Source organism: Hyperolius riggenbachi, chromosome 1 (genome assembly GCF_040937935.1).
Source record: "Hyperolius riggenbachi isolate aHypRig1 chromosome 1, aHypRig1.pri, whole genome shotgun sequence".
Classification (NCBI taxonomy): Eukaryota; Metazoa; Chordata; class Amphibia; order Anura; family Hyperoliidae; genus Hyperolius; species Hyperolius riggenbachi.
Genome location: NC_090646.1, coordinates 580,867,326 through 580,889,025, shown reverse-complemented (window position 1 = coordinate 580,889,025; position 21,700 = coordinate 580,867,326). Strand labels below are relative to the sequence as shown.

Below are 21,700 nucleotides of genomic sequence, written 5' to 3'. Positions count from 1 at the left end.
ATACCTAACCATCGCTCTACTGATACCAAACCCTCCCTCTATCTATGCCAACCCTTAACACCCCCCCCCCCCAGTGGTGCCTGAACCTTAAAGTGTACCAGAGACCTCAAGATCTAAAGAAGCGATACTACCCGGGGGGCTTTTTCAGCCCCATAAACACGTGCGAGTCCCTTGGTGTCCTCTTGCAGTCTGCCGTTCAGCGGCAATCAGCTCCGGTAATATGCTCAGTCAGGTCCAGTCTGGGTCTACTGCGCATGCGAGGACCTCCCACGCATGCGCAGTAGACTCAGACTGGACCAGACTGAGCAAGTTACTGGGGCTGAACGACAGACTGCGGGAGGATGCTGAGGGAATTGCACGTGTTTATGGGGCTGGAGGAAGCCCCGGGTAAGTATCGCCTCTTTAGGTATTAGGATCTCTGGTTTACTTTCACCTCTACCCTCCCCCTCAAAAGCTGCCATTTGTGGCAATGTGAGGAAATTTGGGTGCAGGGAGGCACTGAGTCTTCCCACTATGCAAACTGTGGTTTTACCTAACGGACAAAGCTATTTTATATAATGCCTCCGTAGGCTCAGATTTTCTCACAATGAAGTTGATTCACTAACAATAACGTGCTCAAGCAGCATGGGCTAATACATGCACATGGGTTAATTAATGTAGTAGTGGCCACGCTAGTAATGTATCTCAGCTTTGCTACAATTCTATCACGCAGAAGTAGGATCAATCGAGCGTAAGTTAAGAGCGTATGCTACGCTGACAGGACCGCACGTATCGGGCGCTTGTATAGATTAACCTGCGCTGCTTGAGCTTGTTATCGTTAGTGACTCAACCTCATTGCTACAAATTGCGGCTTTTATATGGGTACCCATGGCAGCACCTTGCTTTTTTTTTTCTTCTTTCAAACACAATACAGTACACAGTACAGTTTTGAAGAAATATCCTTGATTTATACATAACTTTAGAGTGCATAATAAACTGAACAACAATAAAATGAAAATAATAACCATTAAGCATAAGAGAAGGAAATACCGCCCTATTCTAAAGATCCATATTATATTGCCAATCGACAGCCCCTGCCTCATTAAAGTACTCCTGGTATTGATCACGGTTGTTTATTGCACTCCAGGTTTCATTTTGAGGAACGCAGGCCTGCAAGGAAGTCTGGGTCCCGGGCTGTGCCCTCACTCCGCCTGGTGCTGCTGCAAACTCTTCCACATCCCCGTATCGTCTACGCAAGTAGTTGTGCAGCATACAGCAAGCAAGCACCACTTGGTCCACCTTGTCAACTCTTAGTTTAATGGAAGTCTGAAGCACGCGGAATCTGTTGGCTAGAAGTTCAAATGCATCATTAAAGACACTCCTTGCATGAGACAACCTGCAATTAAAAATCTTCCTGGGAAAGTCTGCTGACTCCTGCGGGTACGGCTTCAAGATGTGTTCACTTAGGGCGAACGCCTCGTCCGCAACAAATACAAAGTTCATTCTCAACTTGGTTTGATAGGTTGCTGGAAGGGCTAGTTCCTTTTTAACTAGCTTTTGATAGAACATGACCTGCTCAATCATTTCTCCATCTGACATACATCCTTTCTTCCCTATGTCAACCATTAGAAACTCCTTCTGTGCATTAACTATGGCCATGAGCGCAATACTAGAGAAGCCCTTATAATTCTGGCTGTCGGATGCCGTGGCAATGCGAATGTGTCTCCCACCAATGGCCCCTCCACAGTTCGGGAAATCCAAGGAATCTTCAAAGTCTTGCGCAACAGCCATCCAATCAGCTGCTGTTATGGGAAACTGTGGAAATAAATAGCGATCGGTCAGTGTCATGTATTGCTTTGCACATTTGTTGCATTTCCAGGAAGATGTCAGTGCTGTACAAATACTGTGTTTTCCCCTGAAATTTTTTCCAGCCGGGTGGCGTGAAAAAGTAGCCGGGCGAGGCGAGATGAGAGCAAGTGTGCGTTGCATTACCCTGTTTTTACTGCTGGGTAACACAATGGCAATGCAAGTGTATGGGACCTTACACACTTACCCTGTCGCAAGTATCTGCAGCGCGTTAGCGTATGACTTTCGCAGGGGCAGAAGTCATTGGAGTCAATGGGTGATGCAGGCAATTATTCAAAGGGGCGGACGGCGGGGATTCCAGTGACTTACTTCCTACCCTTGAGGGAGGATGTCACTGAGCAGCGTTATGCATATGATGCTGTTGGCACACTCTGCTGCAGAGCGATAGGTTTGTCATTTTTTGCGTTGTGGTAGGATGGACATTCCACCACTGCTGCTCTAAGGGAAGCAGTATTAGCTGAGAGGAAGCCATGGGGGAGAGAAGGCCGTCACCAGCTCTAGGCCCTGGCCATAAATACGGTTGTGCCGCCACCCCATTTTGCCCAAAAGTCAATCAATCAGGCTGCCATGTTGGAGCATTGATCTTCACCAAGTTAGATCACAGTGAATATGCAAGAGAAAATTGCATAGTTTATGGAGACCATAAAGCAGAGTTCCCCAACCCTGTCCTCAGGGCCCACCAACAGTACATGTTTTGTGGAAATCCACTGAGGTAGATAATCAGCTCTGATGAGACACAAATTATCTCACCTGTGAATGTTTGTGGTTTTCTGCAAAAACATGTACTGTTGGTGGGCCTTGAGGACAGGGTTAGGGAACTCTGCGGCCTAAAGCACACCTGAAGGGATAGGAATATAGAGGCTGCCAGATTTACTAAGCAACATATGTATGAACACATTTAAAATTAACCTCCTCTAAGGGAGGTTTGAAAGTAATGGTGGCTTTGTGTGAGGGGCAGCGGTAAATTAACTTACCTACGGGAGCAGCTCCATAACCCCCATTTCCATCTGTCTTGTCCACACAGACTGCTCTTCAAAGGGGCCGTGAGTGCAGCGTGTTCCCGATCCCTGGTGTATGCCGCTGTAATGTCTGATCGTGCTGCCCGGAAGCTTCCTTCCACACTGTCTTTCATGCATGCTCAGTGGGAAGTTAATTATGCTGCCGGTGGTAGAACACTAAATATCTCCGCTTCCACGCATTTTCAAGGGTGGGGGGCTGACCTAACTATGCCATATTGCAGCCCCACTGGTTCCCAAGATAGGGAAATGTCCTAGCGGGTCTTGGGGGCTGCAATTTGCCATAGAGGTAGTTCAAAGTGTTCCCCCCCCCCCTGAAAATTTGGGGAGTGTATGAGGTGTGGAAGCAGAGACATTTAGTGTTTTACCACTGGCAGCATAATTATACAGTATATAGGAAAAGTGGCTGCACAGGCTCCTGCTGCGCATGTGGGGCAGCGCAAATTTACAAGCAGCACAATCAGACAACACCAAGACGTGTGTTCCCAGCCGCTGTTCTATTCATGTGCCGACGCCCTACAACCTGTCGGGAGATGTAGTCTTTAAATATCCCAGCCGAGAGATGTAAGGACTACATCTCCCAGCAAACACTAGGGGGCTGGCACGTTGTTGTATCTCGTGCATGAATAATGGCCGTGAGCGCACAACTCTCAGCATACACCACGGACAGGAATGCGCTGCACTGGCGCCTCCTTTGAAGTGCAGACGGGACAGCTGAAAGATGGATGCTTCCTTGAAGATGAGGACTACTGGGCAGCCCCCATAAGTTAATTTACCGCTGCTCTACACCTCACAAAGCCACCATTTTTGAACTTTCCTTAGGGGATGTTAATACTCTGTAAGACTCTGTAACATAAAAGAAACACCCTCTGGGGGATACTTACCTCAGAGGAGGAAGTCTTATGGTACCAAAGAGGCTTCCCCCTCCCCTGTACCTGCAGGGAATCTAGTGCTGGCTCCCCCAATCCTCCCCCGACAAGCTTGATATATTTACCTCGCCGGGATCCAGTGCAGGCGCAGTAGCGGCTCTTCATTCGGGCTAGGCGGAAATAGTCTCCGCTCTACTGTACAGACGCAAAAGGCCTCACGCCTATGCAGTAGTACGGTTCGACCGGGTTCAGCTATTTCCGCCTTAACCCGAATGAAGAGCGGTTGCACAGGATCGCAGTACGTAAATATTTACCACGCCGCACTTCAGGGTGTCCCGGCAAAGCAACAGAGGGCCGGAGGAGGACAGAGGAATCCTCGTTAGGATCCAGAGGCTTCCCCCCTCCCGAGGTAAGTACCCCCGGGGGGGGGGGGGGGGTGCTTTTTTTCCTTAAATATTTTTTGTGGATGTTGCTCAATGCACTTTTAGCAATGCATATTGGCTGATCCTGTGTCTCTAATGCTTTCAGCCACAGCCCCTGAACAAGCATGCAGATCAGGTGCTCTGAATGAAATCTGACTGTATTAGCTGCATGCTTGTTTCAGCTGTGTGATTCAGACACAACTGCAGCCACAGAGATCAGCAGGAAATGTGGGTGTCCACTAGTGGTGGACATTTGGGAAACCGCAATAGTGGCCCATTGAATTTTCATTAAGAAGGGAAATTTGGGTGCCCAATAAATATTAGGAGTTGAGCGGCTCCGACTCCCAATATATATTGGGTGCCCAAAATTCCCCTCTTTAACGATAATTCAATGGCCCCCTATGGCGGCTCCTAAAAAAAATTAATGTTTCACTATCGTTTTTCCACTTTAATAGTAGAATATTGGTAATTTGAGAATTCCTGGCACCCTTTTTTGGCATATGCTAGGAGGACTGCAAGGCAACTGGTATTGTTCAATAAGGAAATAAAAAGTGTCAGCCGCCAAAGGACTCGCAGGGTCCATTCACATCTAAAACCGCAATGCAGGAGTGATTTTCCCACGACTAACGTGGAAAAAAAAAATCACTGGACACTGCGGCGGTTTTGGAGCGATCGCGATTAGCGGTGCTATGCATGCTAATAGCTAATCGCCGACAAACCGCTGCATGTAACACGTTTGCGGTTAACGCTAACCGCAAACGCGGCAGTGAGAACACTACCATGTGTTACACATTGTAGCGTTTTTTTTAAAACGCTAGCGGTTTGCCTTGAGCGGGAATCGCGTGATTCCTGCTCAAGTGAGAACGGGCCCTAACTTCAGACGTCTTTTAAATGTTGTCGCCTTAAAGTAAATAGGAATCGAAAAAAAAACAAAAAAAAAAAAAACCCGATACTTACCCAAGTACTCTAGAAAGACGGGTGGCTCCACACTTGGCCTGTGCTACCATGCTCCCTCGCATGCTCATACATGCACAGTATGGAACTGCCTGTTTTCAGGAGCATTCTGGCTCCCGAAAACTTACAAAGCCTTCTGCAGCAGGGGATTCAAATGGGGAGCCGGTGGTTAAACGAGGGGACCATGAGACTAGTGGGATGGCTCTATAGGACCCAGAACCTTTCCTCTCCTTAAATATCTGGTTGATTTTTTTTTTCTTTTTCGATTCCCATTAGCTTAAAGAGAACCCGAGGTGGGTTTGAAGAATATTATCTGCATACAGAGGCTGGATCTGCCTATACAGCCCAGCCTCTGTTGCTATCCCAAACCCCCCTAAGGTCCCCCTGCACTCTGCAATCCCTCATAAAATCACAGCTACGCTGCTGACAAACAGCTTGTCAGAGCTGGCTGTGTTTATCTCTATAGTGTCAGTCTGCTGCTCTCCCCGCCTCCCGCAGAACTCCCGTCCCCGCCTGCATCCCTTCCCTCCCTGCTGATTGGAGGGAAGGGACGGGGGCAGGGACCGGAGCTATGCAGGAGGCGGGGGAGCAGCTGAGACTGACACTACAGATGTAAACACAGCCTCACAGCATGGCTGTGATTTATGAGGGATTGCAGAGTGCAGGGGGACATTAGTGGGGTTTGAGATAGCAACAGAGGCTGGGCTGTATAGGCAGATCCAGCCTCTGTATGCAGATAGCATTCTTTAAACACACCTCGGGTTCTCTTTAAAGGGGCCCATACACCTAAAGATTTTCCCGTCGATATACAGAAGATTCGATCACTGTGATCGAATCTGCTGTGAAATCATTGCGCAAACGCTGACAGAATGATCGATTCCCATCCGAAATCAATCGTTCCCATCGATCCGTCCGTGCGGAAGATTTTTCTCGATTTCTGGCGGGTCGAGAGTGCGTCGGTAGCGACGTTCGAATGCCCGACGACTGACACAATACAGCGACAATACATTACCTGTTCTGGCCGGCGCAACTCCCGCGGTCTCCACCGTCTTCTTCTCCGCTCCGGGCTCCAGGTTCACTGAACTTCCTGTCCCGGCAGGAAGTTTAAACAGTAGAGCGCCCTCTACTGTTTAAACTTCCCCTGGACAGGAAGTTCAGTGAAGCCAAGCCAGCCGGTCCGGAACCCAGCGCGGAGAAGAAAACAGCGGAGACTGGGGAACTCGCGCCGGCCAGATTAGGTAATGTATAGCAGGTGGCGGCGGCAGCTCCCCAGATTGAGATCAGTTTCAAGCTGAAATCGATTCACAATCTGTTTGATGGGGAAGCCTCAATAGTATCCAAGGGCTTCCCCCTCCCAAGGTAAGTAGCCCTAAGGAGGACTTTTTTGATACCGAGTCTCTTTAAGAAGGTCAACATCAATAACATACTTTAAAAAAATAAAACAAGATTACAAAATGAAACAAGTATTAAAACAGACTACAGTTATGTTTCCAAATACCACCTACCTTCATGTACTCCTCTCTGAGGCAGTCAATGATCGCAGCACAGGTCTCAGGGATGATTATTCCCAGTGCCTGAGGCGAGATTCTGGTGGTGAACTTTAGGTCCTGAAGGGCTTGTCCCGTGGCCAGGTAGCGTAACGTTGCTACCAGTCTCTGTTCCACTGTGATGGCTCTCCTCATACATGTGTCCCGCTTCTGTATGTAGGGGGTGACAAGGCTGAGGAGGTGCCGGAAGGCATCTTCAGGCATTCGAAGGCAGCTGCGGAAGTCTCTAGTAGAGGATATACCCATCTCCCTGAGCGTGCTGTCCTGTGGAGCGGCGTCCCTTTCCAGGAGCCATTCTTGCGACCAAAGTCGTCGCTTTCTTGGCTCTTCATCTTCCTCACTTTCTTCTTCTTCTGCTAACAGCAAAATCAAAAGTGCTGCTGCTGCCAATTGTCGACTAACCATAATATCTCTGTGGAAAACTGGAAGTGAAAAATCAACAACCAGGAGGGCAGTTCAGAGCACTTGTGGTGAATAGAGATGGGACTGTGAGCAACCTTCTCCTTCCTTTATGTGAATCCAAAAAAAAGCTGCTCATTGGTCAGCTAGCCTCCTCTTCACATCAGACACTCTTGGGAATGGGCAGTCCATTGAACTCAGGTAACTAGTGAGTAAACAATTCAACAATGGAAAGTCCTTCCCATCCCCCAAAGCCAGAGACTTCTATAGCTGTAAGCAAACATAGCAAAGCATGTGTTGAAGACAAAATCTCAGCAGCACATATCAAATAACAAAACAGACACAGCAACTCACCCAGCATATGCAAATGGCCGTCTGCAGCAGCTTCCTGGACTATCTCACCTTCCTTCTTCTAGTGTTGTCCGGATCATGAACGATTCGGATCTTTGATCCGAATCTATTTTATGAGTCGATCATCCGAATCATCAAAATGAACGATTCGGATCGCAAAAGGGGCGGGGCAAGGACCGACACGCCCCCTCTCAGCGGGCAGCGGGGTCCTGGAAGCACTGAGCAGAGATGGATCGCTCTGTTGTATGGGAGCCAGCCTTGCAGGGAGACAGGTAGATGAGAGAGAGGGGACATGGGTGCCACTGCCAGATATGTGTAGAGCACATATACTGGCTATAACGTGCTGCCCATTATAGGCTGGCTGTTCCGTAGTGCTGCACAGTGATCACATTGGAAGCTTTTGGCTCAGCACAGCTCAGTGACTTTGCAGACAGTGTGATTGAAAGGCAATATAATCCTCCTGCGCTCGGCACTAAACAGCTGCACTTATCTTCTGGGAATGCTTTCTTTCACTGTGCGACCTTTTCTTTCAAAGTGTACAGATGAACATATAGGTGAAATATATGTAAAGCATATGACTGCAGCATGTGGGTATTACGTGCAAACATTTCTGCTCTCTGCTCGTCCCTCCTCCCTTCTCTGTCCACTCCCTGCCCTCTGTCCATCTTCTCCCCTTCTCTGTGTGTCCACTCCCTCCCCTTCTCCTGCCCACAGACCTGTCCTGCTGTTCATTTCACCCCCGAATGCTTCCTGTAGTAAAATGATCCGAGATTCGGATCAAAGATCCGGATCTCTTCAATGATCCGATTCGAATCATCCGGATCATTGAAAAGATCCGAACTTCCCATCTCTACCTTCTTCCTGACATTTTCCAGGAGGAGTTAGAGGGAAGTTACCGCCCCTTCTCCCTGCAAACAGCCTGCAGTTCCCTCCCCTTGCAACAAGTCCCAGCTACAGTCTAATGTGCTAAGAACAGAGACAAGTTGTATTTCATTTCAAGCAGGGCCCTGTCCGCCAGCTCACTGCTGCTGAAAGCTTTCTCTGTTTAGCTAGTAAGCAATTAACAGTGATAATAACACCAGTCAGAACAGGAGGAAGCTTCTGCCTTCCAGAGGGGCAGTGGGAGGGGAAGAGGACAGCTGCTTGCAGCTGTTCTACTTTCACCATAGAACTACATTTCCCAATGTGCTTTGCTGCAGCCAGGGGCTTGATTCCTGCTGCAAGCGCAGCAGCTCTGGAACAGTCTGGACTGAATTTTTCAATAGGAAAACAAAGGTATAACAGGGCATAAGTGCTACTCAAAATTAAAAACTCTGCTAGGTGTGTTTTAGGACACCTGATGTGAGAGGAATATAGATGCTGCCATATTTATTTTCCTTTAAAGTGTACCAGAGAGGAAGAATAGTGAAAGTTTTATACCTGGGGCTTCCTCCAGCCTCCATCCGAACGGATTGCTCCCACGCCACCATCTTTAGCCTTTTCAAGCTCCGGTCCCGGGTCCCATAACAACCGCCAGTTTTACGCATGTGCAGTGCGCTTCCTCCGTCTCTCCGGTGGAGAATGGTACTGCGCCTGTGCAGTACTATTCTCCGCGCGCAGAGAGCGCACTGCGCAGTGCTCAGACTGGCCGAAGTTACAGGACCCGGTATTGGAGCTGGAAAAGGCTGAGGACGGCGGTGTGGGAGCGATCTGTCCTGATGGAGCTGGAGGAAGACCCAGGTATGTATAACACTTTCACTATTCTTTGTCTCTGGTTTCCTTTTAGCATAGTCCCCAACCGTCCCGTTTTCATCGGGACTGACCCGATTTGGGAGGGCTCTCCCGCTATGACCCCCCAGTGTCCCGGCTGGCTAGGGTGTCAGATGCAGGGGCGGACTGACGATTTGTGCAGGAAGGGAGGCAGCCAGTGAAAGGGAGCTGGTGGCAAAGTGGCGGAGAAGGGGGGAAGTCTCCCCCCTTTCCCTCACCATGGGGCTCCCTTTCCTGGCTCTCCCTTCCTGATTAATGTGTCTCCTCTGATGGCGCAGCGGCTGACAGCGGGCGGGGAGGACTTACTGCTGTCCTTCCAGCCGGCAGAGGGAGCTTTGATCTGTGCGCCGCTAGTCTGGTCTTGAGTAGACCAGACTTGCGGTGCACAGATCGCTGCGTAACAGCGGTAAGTCCTCCCCGCCCGCTGTCAGCTACTTCACCATCAGAGGAGACACATTAATCCGGAAGGGAGAGCCAGGTAAGGGAGCCCCACTTTGCCACCAGCTCCCTTTCACTGGCTGCCTCCCTTCCTGGGGGCACCTATACATTTGGCTGCATATACTGGGGACACCTATACACCTGGATGCATATACTGGGGAGACCTATACACCTGGCTACATGTACTGGGGAGACCTATACACCTGGCTGCATATACTGGGGAGACCTATACACCTGGCTGCATATACTGGGGATACCTATACACCTGGCTGCATATACTGGGGAGACCTATACACCTGGATGCATATACTGGGGAGACCTATACACCTGGCTACATATACTGGGGAGACCTATACACCTGGATGCATATACTGGGGAGACCTATACACCTGGCTACATATACTGGGGAGACCTATACACCTGGCTACATATACTGGGGAGACCTATACACCTGGCTGCATATACTGGGGAGACCTATACACCTGGCTGCATATACTGGGGAGACCTATACACCTGGCTACATATACTGAGGACACCTATACACCTGGCTGCATATACTGGGGCACCTATACACCTGGCTATACTGGGGGCACCTATACACCTGGCTATATATACTGGGGAGACCTATACACCTGGCTGCATATACTGGGGAGACCTATACACCTGGCTGCATATACTGGGGAGACCTATACACCTGGCTATACTGGAGAGACCTATACACCTGGCTGCATATACTGGGGAGACCTATACACCTGGCTATACTGGAGAGACCTATACACCTGGCTACATATACTGGGGAGACCTATACACCTGGCTATACTGGGGAGACCTATACACCTGGCTATACTGGGGCTACTATACACCTGGCTACATATACTGGGGACACCTATACACCTGGTTACATATACTGGGGACACCTATACATCTGGCTGCATATACTGGGGAGACCTATACACCTGGCTGCATATACTGGGGAGACCTATACACCTGGCTATACTGGGGAGACCTATACACCTGGCTATACTGGAGCCACTATACACCTGCCTACATATACTGGGGACACCTATACACCTGGCTGCATATACTGGGGAGACCTATACACCTGGCTGCATATACTGGGGAGACCTATACACCTGGCTGCATATACTGGGGAGACCTATATACCTGGCTGCATATACTGGGGACACCTATACACCTGGCTGCATATACTGGGGACACCTATACACCTGGCTGCATATACTGGAGCCACTATACACCTGGCTGCATATAGTGGGGACACCTATACACCTGGCTGCATATACTGGGGAGACCTATACACCTGGCTGCATATACTGGGGAGACCTATACACCTGGCTATACTGGGGAGACCTATACACCTGGCTACATATACTGGGGACACCTATACACCTAACTGCATATACTGGGGAGACCTATACACCTGGCTGCATACAGGGAGTGCAGAATTATTAGGCAAGTTGTATTTTTGAGGAATAATTGTATTATTGAACAACAACCATGTTCTCAATGAACCCAAAAAACTCAATATCAAAGCTGAATATTTTTGAAAGTAGTTTTTAGTTTGTTTTTAGTTTTAGCTATTTTAGGGGGATATCTGTGTGTGCAGGTAACTATTACTGTGCATAATTATTAGGCAACTTAACAAAAAACAAATATATACCCATTTCAATTATTTATTTTTACCAGTGAAACCAATATAACATTTCAACATTCACGAATACACATTTCTGACATTCAAAAACAAAACAAAAACAAATAAGTGACCAATATAGCCACCTTTCTTTGCAAGGACACTCAAAAGCCTGCCATCCATGGATTCTGTCAGTGTTTTGATCTGTTCACCATCAACATTGCGTGCAGCAGCAACCACAGCCTCCCAGACACTGTTCAGAGAGGTGTACTGTTTTCCCTCCTTGTAAATCTCACATTTTATGATGGACCACAGGTTCTCAATGGGGTTCAGATCAGGTGAACAAGGAGGCCATGTCATTAGTTTTTCTTCTTTTATACCCCTTCTTGCCAGCCACGCTGTGGAGTACTTGGACGCGTGTGATGGAGCATTGTCCTGCATGAAAATCATGTTTTTCTTGAAGGATGCAGACTTCTTCCTGTACCACTGCTTGAAGAAGGTGTCTTCCAGAAACTGGCAGTAGGACTGGGAGTTGAGCTTGACTCCATCCTCAACCTGAAAAGGCCCCACAAGCTCATCTTTGATGATACCAGCCCAAACCAGTACTCCACCTCCACCTTGCTGGCGTCTGAGTCGGACTGGAGCTCTCTGCCCTTTACCAATCCAACCACGGACCCATCCATCTGGCCCATCTGATTAGAAAAATCAGTCTTGAGATATTTCTTGGCCCAGGCTTGACGTTTCAGCTTGTGTGTCTTGTTCAGTGGTGGTCGTCTTTCAGCCTTTCTTACCTTGGCCATGTCTCTGAGTATTGCACACCTTGTGCTTTTGGGCACTCCAGTGATGTTGCAGCTCTGAAATATGGCCAAACTGGTGGCAAGTGGTATCTTGGCAGCTGCACGCTTGACTTTTCTCAGTTCATGGGCAGTTATTTTGCGCCTTGGCTTTTCCACATGCTTCTTGCGACCCTGTTGACTATTTGAATGAAACGCTTGATTGTTCGATGATCACGCTTCAGAAGCTTTGCAATTTTAAGAGTGCTGCATCCCTTTGCAATATATCTCACTATTTTTGACTTTTCTGAGCCCGTCAAGTCCTTCTTTTGACCCAATTTGCCAAAGGAAAGGAAGCTGCCTAATAATTATGCACACCTGATATAGGGTGTTGATGTCATTAGACCACACCCCTTCTCATTACAGAGATGCACATCACCTAATATGCTTAATTGGTAGTAGGCTTTCGAGCCTATACAGCTTGGAGTAAGACAACATGCATAAAGAGGGTGATGTGGTCAAAATACTAATTTGCCCAATAATTCTGCACTCCCTGTATACTGGGGACACCTATACACCTGGCTATACTGGGGGCACCTATACACCTGGCTGCATATACTGGGGAGACCTATACACCTGGCTGCATATACTGGGGAGACCTATACACCTGGTTGCATTTACTGGGGAGACCTATACACCTGGCTATACTGGGGGCACCTATACACCTGGCTACATATACTGGGGACACCTATACACCTGGCTGCATATACTGGGGAGACCTATACACCTGGCTACATATACTGGGGACACCTATACACCTGGCTGCATATACTGGGGACACCTATACACCTGGCTACATATACTGGGGACACCTATACACCTGGCTATACTGGGGAGACCTATACACCTGGCTGCATATACTGGGGAGATACTTTAAATTGATATATTACTAATTTTAAAATGTTAATATGAAGGAAAATGAACCAGGATAGAAAGGACCAGTGTGGTTTGAATTATAAAACCACATATTTTTCTTAGGAAATCTTTATTGTATGCGTGACTAGGGGTGTGATGGGGTGTGATCAGGGGTGTGGCAGGGGCATGGCTTAAGTGTCTCTCTTTCTCATCTCAAAATGTTGGGAGGTATGTTTTAACAATACCAGTTTCCTTTATGTCCTGCTGATCTCTGTAGCCAAAGACCCAGTACAAGCATGCAGATCAGAAGCCACGTAAACGAAAGTCTTTTAAATGCACAATTATCAAACAACTTGAAGAAGTTGGACAACTTTTGTCAAGTAAATTTGGACAACTTTTGTCAAGACGACAAAGCGTTATTGCTGATAAGAGGCGAACAGCCACTGATAAGATGCAGCTTAGGTCAATCCAACAGTTGGATTGACTTGAGCTGCGTCTTATCAGTGATAACGCCTTGTCGTCTTGACAAAAGTTGTCCAACTTCTTCAAGTTTGATAATCGTGCATTTAAAAGACTTTTGTTGAGCGTGTGTATGAGCCTTGAGACGAAGGGGGTTAAAGAATTGATACTTACCTGGGGCTTCCCACAGCCCCATGATTACCGTTGCATTCCTCACCATGCTTCCGGGTGGCTCTGTTCACCTGCTATCAGCCCCAGTAAGCCCCGTTCAGTCGGGCTCTTCTGTGCATGCTGAGAGCGTTCTGCGCAGTACTACCAGCACAGGCGCAGAGCTCTCCCGGCCATGTGAACGTTGCGGCCCTAAATGTGCATAAGAGCCCAACTGATGCAACTGAACGAGGATTAGAGGGTGATGCGGGGTCTTCGGGACGGCTTCGCAGGACAAGTCTTCTCAGGTGTATATATTTTTTTTTTTACTAGGAGACTGCTGGATTGTCTTTTTTACTCTGGAGGTTTAGTTTAAGCTACATTTACATGCTAGATGAGTTATGCCTAGTACACACCATACAATGTTCTGTTAGATTTATCTGTTAAGGTAGCCATACACTGGTCGATTTGCCATCAGATCGACCAACAGATAGATCCCTCTCTGATCTTATCTGATCAGAGAGGGATCGTATGGCTGCCTTTACTGCAAACAGATTGTGGATCGATTCCAGCATGAAATCGATTCACCATCTGTGAAGCTGACGCTGACGCCGCCCACCCCCCCGCATACATTACCTGATCTGGCCGGTGCGAGTCCCCTGGTGCCCGCTGTCTTATTCTCCACGCTCGGCTACAGGGCTCCAGCTTCACTTCCTGTCCTTGGGAAGTTTAAACAGTAGAGGGCGCTCTGCTGTTTAAACTTCCTTTCGGGACAGGAAGAAGTGAAGCCTGCCGGACTCGGAGCCCAGCGGAGAAAGAGCAGCGGGGAGAGCAGGGACAGGCGCCGGCGGAAAAAGTAATGTATTGCCGTTGTATTGCGTCGGTCGTCGGACATTTGAACACCGCTATCGACGCACTCCCGATCCGCCGGCGATCGAGCGAAATCTTCCGCATGGACAGACTTCCGCATGCAGACTGATAAGGCTGTTTCTGAACGATCCGCTCATCAGTCTGCAGACAGTCTGTACACACGCACTACTGTCGGGAGAACAACCGCCCAGCGGGAGGGTCTGATGGACCCGTCGTTCTCTTTAGTAGTGAGTGTGTACGCACCTTAAAGAGTAACTGTCAGGCTGCAGAAGCTAATTTAAACCTCTATTCTCCTGTGTTAAACAGTTTAGAAGGAAGCCAAAAAGGCATTAGTGAAGATAAAAATCTCTCTTACCTTTGATGTGTGCTTATCAGCAAAGCTGTTATAGACCCAAGAGGACGCAAGCCGCATACTATACTGCAAAGCATTCTGGGGCCCTCCCCTCAGCTGCTAATGAGACGTTACAGCAGCTTGTAATCAGTCCAGCGCGTAGCACTGATAAATCTCCGGGCAGAGTACACTGCAGGAGTCAGCTATTGTTCCTAGCCACATGGCTCATTAATATTCACTGCACACTGTGTTATTCAGTACGAGCTTTTCTGTGATCAGGAAGCAGGCAGGACATGACGACACATTTGACAGAAAAACATGGAGCCTGCCATGAGCTGTCAGGAGCATCTATCTCTGCATATACTATATACAAATTCTGTGAAATCCAAACGTGGACAGTGAAATGCATATGTAATGTAAGTACAGCCAATCTTTAGCTACTGGTATATGTGTTTATTTTCTCTGAGACCTTACACCTAACAGCTCCTCTTTAAGTCTTTCTTTACACGACTTGAAGCCACCAATTAATAAAGGAATGAAAAGAATGCTTGAACTGTGTCCCCACAAACAGAAATGTGTAGGCACTAGGAGATCAGTATATGTTTTTTTTTTTTTTTTTTTTCTTTGCTGGGTGATGGTTTTTAAATGCCCCAATTCTTTTTTGAATTTTATAAGTATTGTGTGCCTCTAAGTCAACTCGTGAACTCTGCTTTTATGATCTCTCCTCCTCACCTTGAGTCTGAGGTATGTGATGTTTAAGCAAATAAATGGTATTATCTATTTGCTATAAATTAGCAAGCATCTTTGTGTGCAGACATCAACCCAACAAACTTTGATTCCAGTAACATCTTTATTGACTGTACATGGTTTATTGCAAGCTTTCCATACGTTAAAGAGAGTCTGAAGCAAATCTTAAAATAAAAAACAGATACTCACCTAAGGAGAGGGAAGGCTCTGGGTCCTATAGAGCCTTCCTGTTCTCCTGACGGTCTGTGCATTCTCCCGCAGGCTCCCCCGTTAGCATTCCACAACCAATTGGTCGTGGACTGCTGTCTTCCATGTTGGGAAGACTTCGGCACTCTTCGGAAGCACTCGGGCTTCCGAAGACAGGTGCTCCATACTGCGCATACGCGAGTGCCCTCTCTGGTGCACTCGCGCAGTACAGAGCTGCTGGTCTTCGGGAGTCCGAGTGCTTAAGAAGATTGCTGAAGTCTCCCGTGGCAGGAGATTTGAACTGAGCAGTCTGTGGGGTAACAAGGAGACTGGCAGGAGAACGGGAAGGCTCTATAGGACCCAGAGCCTTCCCTCTCCTTAGGTGAGTATGTGTTTTTTATTTTTAAAAAGGCTATAGATTCACTGGCTACAGATTACTGTGCAGTCAGTACACTCCAGACCACGTGGACGTGATTGACAGCGGCTCTCGTGCAGGCGCAGAAGAGCCCGACCTGGCAAGGTCCCCATTGCGAACGGAGGAGATCGCGGGGCACCGGAGCTGCGTTGAGGGACATTTCAGCTGCCAGGAGCTGGAGGAAGCCCCGGGTAAGTAGATGTCATTTTTTTTCTAGCTCAGAATTTTTTTTAAAGGGAGTCTGAAGCGATCAAAGAAAAAACAACAGATACTCACCTAAGGAGAGGGAAACCCCTGGGTCCTATAGAGTCTTCATGTTCTCCTCATGATCACCGCGTTCCAGCGCTGATCCCGAGTTAGCAGTCTCCGACCAATGGGTCAGAGACTGCTCTCTGCCGCTGCAGGAGACTTCAGAAGTCTTCAGGAGCACGAGTGGTGCTGAAGACTTGCCGCTCCGTACTGCGCATGCGTGAGCATGCTCTCTTGCGCATGCACTGTATGGAGCCACCCCTCTTCGGTAGCACTCGGGCTCCCGAAGACTGCCGAAGCCTCCCGAGGCGGGGGATTTAAACGGGGGATCCAGCGCTGGAACGAGCGGACCTTAAGAGAAACGGGAAGGCTCTCACAGTGTTCGCCAACCCTGCCCTCAAGGCCCACCAACAGTGCATGTTTTGTGGAAACCCACACAGGTAGTTAATCTCTGCTGAGATCAGTGGCGGCGCCACGCTGGGGCTTACCCAGGCTTCAGCCCCAGCTGGCGACTCATTAGCCCCCCTAAAAGCCCCCCCCGCCAAGTCCGACCCGACAGTGACGACGAGCCTGGCTGGGAGTCTGAATGGCAGGAGCCGAGGAGGGCTTGGGCTGGCGCTGACTGACTGTCACTCACCTCACCACACCACCCACCACCAGCGATCAGTCACCGCCGCCCTGCCCAGTCCCGGGTGCTGCTGCTAGTACGCGCCCGCCTCACCCGCCTGCGCAGCTAGTAATTTCGCCGCTGCACCCGCCCCGCATAGCCAGCCCAGGCCAGCACGTGACTCGTCGTCACCGCCCGGTCAGTGCGACCCGACCCAGGCAGCCAGTCTGGCAGTGTGTGACCAGCCCAGGCAGGCACGGTGGCACCCCACCCTCGGTGACTGTGGTCAGCGGCAGCGCACACAGCCAGGTCCGTCCGACGGCGACTAGAGGCTACAGTCTGCAGCTCAAGGTGGGTGTCCTGTCCTGCTGACTGTTCACTACTCCGGCAGCCAGGCCAGCCAATTTTTTTTTTTGCACCAGTTTGACCAGGCACTGCAGGCAGCCACACAGGCCTGAGCTGCCCTCCTGAGCCTAGCGCCAGCACGGCCATCGGCCAGGCGGCACCACCACCACCCACACCAGGCCTAGGGGGCGCCACACCCACCACCAGCCAGGAGCCAGGCCTTAGCTGCCCTGGGGCCTCCAGCCTCCCACCACCTGCCAGGCCTGATCTGCCCTGGGGCCCCCAGCCTACCTACCACCACCAGCCAGGCCTTAGCTGCCCTGGGGCCCCCAGCCTACCACCACACCAGCCAGGCCTTAGCTGCCCTGGGGCTCCCAGCCTACCTACCACCACCAGCCAGGCCTTAGCTGCCCTGGGGCCCCCAGCCTGCCACCAGCCAGGCCTTAGCTGCCCTGGGGCCCCCAGCCTACCTACCACCACCAGCCAGGCCTTAGCTGCCCTGGGACCCCCAGCCTACCACCGCACCAGCCAGGCCTGAGCTGCCCTGGGGCCCCCAGCCCACCGCCACTAGCCAGGCCTGAGCTGCCCTAGGGCCCCCAGCCCACCACCACCAGCCAGGCCTGAGCTGCCCTGGGGCCCCCAGCCCACCAACCAGACAGCCCTGAGCTGCCCTGGGGCCCCCAGCCCACCACCACTAGCCAGGCCTGAGCTGCCCTGGGGCCCCAGCCCACTACCACCAGCCAGGCCTGAGCTGCCCTGGGGCCCCCAGCCCACCACCACCAGCCAGGCCTGAGCTGCTCTGGGGCCCCTAGACCACCACCACCAGCCACGCAGGCCTGAGGCCTCCAGCCCACCACCAGTCAGGATTGAGGTGCCCTGGGGCCCCCAGCCCACCACCACCAGCCTGACTACATATACTGGGGAGAGCTATACCCCTGGCTACATATACTGGGGACAGCTATACACCTGGCTACCTATGCTGGGGACACTGTCTGTCTGTCATTATGTGCATTTACTAGTGAAAAGTTGTCTCTTATGTGCATTTACTGGGGAAATGCTGTCTGTCATTATGTGCATGAACTGGTGAAAAGTTGTCTCTTATGTGCATTTACTGGGGAAACGCTGTCTGTCATTATGTGCATTTACTGGTGAAAAGCTGACTCTTATGTGCATTTACTGGTGAAAGGCTATCTGTCATTACGTGCGTTTACTTCATTTTTTTTAATGTAACTACGTTAGCTGGTACAACTACATTACAGTTAGCCCCGCCCACATGACGTCATGACCACGCCCAATTTTTCACAGCGCTAAGCGCCAAGCCAAGCCCGACCTGCCAGCCCTTGAGCCCCCTTTGATCCCCCCCAAAAATCTGAAGCTGGAGCCGCCACTGGCTGAGATATTAATTACCCCACCTGTGTATGTCTGTGGTTTCCTGCAAAACATGTACTGTTGGTGGGCCTTAAGGACAGCGTTGGGGAGCTCTGCTCTATGGGACCCAGAGCCTTCCCTTTCCTTAGATATATTTGTTTTAATGGAGAACTTAAAATGTTTTCACCTTTATACACGTTTGGTACTTTAGTAAGGTGTTATAGGCTACATTACTAAAGAGAAATACAAAAGTACCCATAAGCAGCACCAGACTGGTTCAAATAGTAAGTAATGCTTTATTTGGAAAATTGGAAAAGATTGAGAGCTCCTCTGTCCTTTAGATATTATCATAGAAATGTATCGATTTTTGCATTAACATTATTTGCAGCGGAGAAAGGTGGTTTTAAGGTTAGGCGTCAGGAAAGGGGGTTTTAGGGTTAGGCACTATCATGGGGGGGTCTTAGGGTTAGGCACCACCAGGGGATCTTAGGGTTAGGCACCACCAGGGGGTCTTAGGGTGAGGCACCACCAGGGGGGGTCTCTGGGTTAGGCACCACCAGGGGGGTCTCTGGGTTAGGCACCACCAGGGGAGTCTTAAAGGGGGTGTTATAGACAATATTTAGCAATTTTGGCTTCGCCCCGCACCCTTTTTATTAGTTATTTAAACATAATTATTCTATCTCAGATGAATAAACAAGAAAAATATTGTTATAAACAATATTTAAACATTTCAGTTATATCCCGCACCCTTTTTTCCTGGTACCCTTATTTGATGTATACGTCCGGTCCTGTCCTTTTGACAGCTGGCATCAGTTTTGTATGAATTTTCTATTGCTTGATTCACACATAAAAGGTGTACATTTCCAGTCCAGTCTAGTCCTGTCGGTTGTGTGTCAGATTTGTATCTGTTTTCTAGGGGTGTGTTCACACGTAAAAGGTGTACAGTTCCAATCCTGTCAGGTAAAACTGAAAGAAAACTGATGCAAAACTGACAGGACTGGACTGGAACGAAAATTACAGGCCCTGTTTCCACTACTCGCAGATTCTGGATGCAGAAAAACTGACTCCAATGAATGCCTATGAGCCTGTTTCCACTAAACGCGATTTTTGTGATGCAGATTTCCCATAGGCATTCATTGGAGTCAGTTGGAAGTAGTGGAAACAGACCCAAAATGTTACCTTTGAGTAAATTTGCATTGTAACAAATATAGCCATTCCATCTATTCCATAATTACTGGAGGAAATGGTAGTATGTTTTGCCAAAGTATCAGTAGACTTTTTGCTTGAGGATGCTTTGACTTCATGTCATTAACCAGTTCCAGATCTTTATCATCCAGCAGCCACCCAAACATGCACAGGCTCCTCAGACTGCGGAGCCTCAATACACAGCGCAGTAATGCAATCAGGGTAACTGGATCTGCTTTAAACTGATGTGCAATGACTCTGGAAATGCTGAGGTGAGATAATTTGGGCAGATTGTCCAGAATATGAAAGAAGTCTCTCCATCCAGATTGAGTGATGTCATGGTTATTGTTGAGGTCTAATTCCTGTAGATTGCTCAGATGGCCCGTTATGCTGAGATTGGCTGAAACAAGAGATATATAAATGAGTATTATTCAGCAATGGCAGTATGGATGTAATAAAAATATATTAATTGCTATTTTTCTTGGGTTTGTCACTATACAGCATACATGTCAAACTCCCCTCTGAGCCATCAGATTTGGCCCGCAGGTGGTTTCCCCATTTTGCATTATGTTTGGCCCACTCTAGACCACCAGAAAAGCTATATTGGAGGTGAAGCCCTAGAACACCAGGTAAGCTATATGGGGAGGGGGACAGCACTAGATACCAGGGAAATGTATAGGAGAGGGAAGGGAGCTACTAGTCACCAGGGAACTGTACTGGGGAAGGAGGGGGCCACTAGACACGAGGAAACTGTATAGGGGAGGGAGAAACACTAAACCTCAGGGAATTTTATAGATGAAGGAGGGGGGGTCACTATAACCAGTGAACTGTGTAGAGGGTGGAGGAGAGCTATTAGACACCAGGGAACTTTATAAGGGAGAGAGGTAGCCACAAGACATTGAGGTTGTCCAAGAGACTTGGTCCCAGAGCTATATTTTGGTCCACTTTGTATTTGAGTTTGACATCCCTATTATACAATAATCTGGCTAAAAGGGGCATCAATTCTTTAGTGAAAGAATCACTGAGGATGGTTTATTGAAATAATAACAGATTAAGCTGTGTTCAATTCAAACATCCAGTTGTGTTGTAATATTATTTTGTTTTTTAAATTCCCCTCCACATGAAGCACAGATTCTGTTCACTGTTTCTTGTTGTTAATTTCCTTTCAGGATAGGTTCACATTGGTCAGTTGCACAACTCACACGTTATAATATGTTATAATGAGTGTGAACTGCAGTGGAGAATGTAAATAGAATTTAAAAAGAACCCAAGATGGTGTTTTAAAAATAAAAATTAAAAAAAACATACTGCCTGATGCAGTTCATCTTCCGGATCCCAAAGCACCACTTCATGCTCTTCCCCGCTGCTCCGTTCGTCCGCCGGGTGAAGAAGAAAAAAAAATTCCAATATGTCAGAGACCCGGGAAGTACTTCCGGGGATCATGGCACATGCCGACTACGGTGCCTGAGCTTTGGGCATGCTCCGTACCAACTCTTGTGCACTTTTTTTTGTAATGCACGACCGGGGAACAGGCAGTAAGGGCCCTTTCCCACTGCACAGCTGAATCGCAAAATTGCAAAACGCTAGCGATTTTTAAATCGCTTGGGCTGCTACTTTATCATAGAAATCATGAAAAGTATTTAAATCGCAATCGCTTTCTGGAGCGATCTTAAAGTGAACCTAAAGCCACACAAAAAAATGAGATGAATTCACCTGCCCCCTGCAGCCAATCGGTGCCCTCGCAGCTCCGCTCCGATGCCTCTGCACCCGCCGGCGAACACTTCCGGTTTGGCCGTCACCGGCCGACAGGCATGGGAACGCGAGTGATTGTTCGCGTTCCCAGCCTGTATATCGCCCCCTATGCT

At 48.9% G+C, this 21,700-nt stretch overlaps 2 protein-coding genes across 4 annotated transcripts in view; both read right to left on the bottom strand.

Moving 5' to 3' along the window:
- Positions 1–925: 925 nt before the first annotated feature.
- LOC137557866 (putative nuclease HARBI1) lies at positions 926–8,459 on the bottom strand. Of its 2 annotated transcripts, XM_068271702.1 has the most exons (4): positions 8,258–8,459; positions 7,407–7,458; positions 6,612–7,322; positions 926–1,794 (listed from the first exon to the last, which is right to left on the bottom strand). In XM_068271702.1, the coding sequence occupies exons 3-4, from the start codon at positions 7,056–7,058 to the stop codon at positions 1,039–1,041; spliced, it is 1,203 nt and encodes a 400-aa protein (XP_068127803.1). In that variant the 5' UTR covers positions 7,059–7,322; positions 7,407–7,458; positions 8,258–8,459; the 3' UTR covers positions 926–1,038. The 2 variants fall into 2 exon arrangements, with proteins under 2 accessions (XP_068127803.1, XP_068127802.1); XM_068271701.1 differs by lacking the exon at positions 8,258–8,459 and having other exon boundaries at positions 7,407–7,497.
- A 7,146-nt stretch (positions 8,460–15,605) lies between these two features.
- Positions 15,606–21,700, bottom strand: part of LOC137527585 (baculoviral IAP repeat-containing protein 1e-like) — an 88,739-nt gene continuing 82,644 nt past the window's right edge. For both annotated transcript variants that reach the window (XM_068248192.1, XM_068248202.1), the window contains exon 15: positions 15,606–20,235. In XM_068248192.1, coding sequence (XP_068104293.1) covers positions 19,871–20,235 — 365 coding nt within the window. In that variant the 3' untranslated portion in view covers positions 15,606–19,870. The remainder of the gene's footprint in view (positions 20,236–21,700) is intronic.

Bases quoted from the DNA above. Each gene is read 5' to 3' on its own strand.
- LOC137557866 (XM_068271702.1), bottom strand. From the start codon at position 7,058: ATGGTTAGTCGACAATTGGCAGCAGCAGCACTTTTGATTTTGCTGTTA. The intron at 1,795-6,611 runs GTAGGTGGTATT...TTATTTCCACAG, and splicing joins TCAGAGAGGAGTACATGAAG to TTTCCCATAACAGCAGCTGA.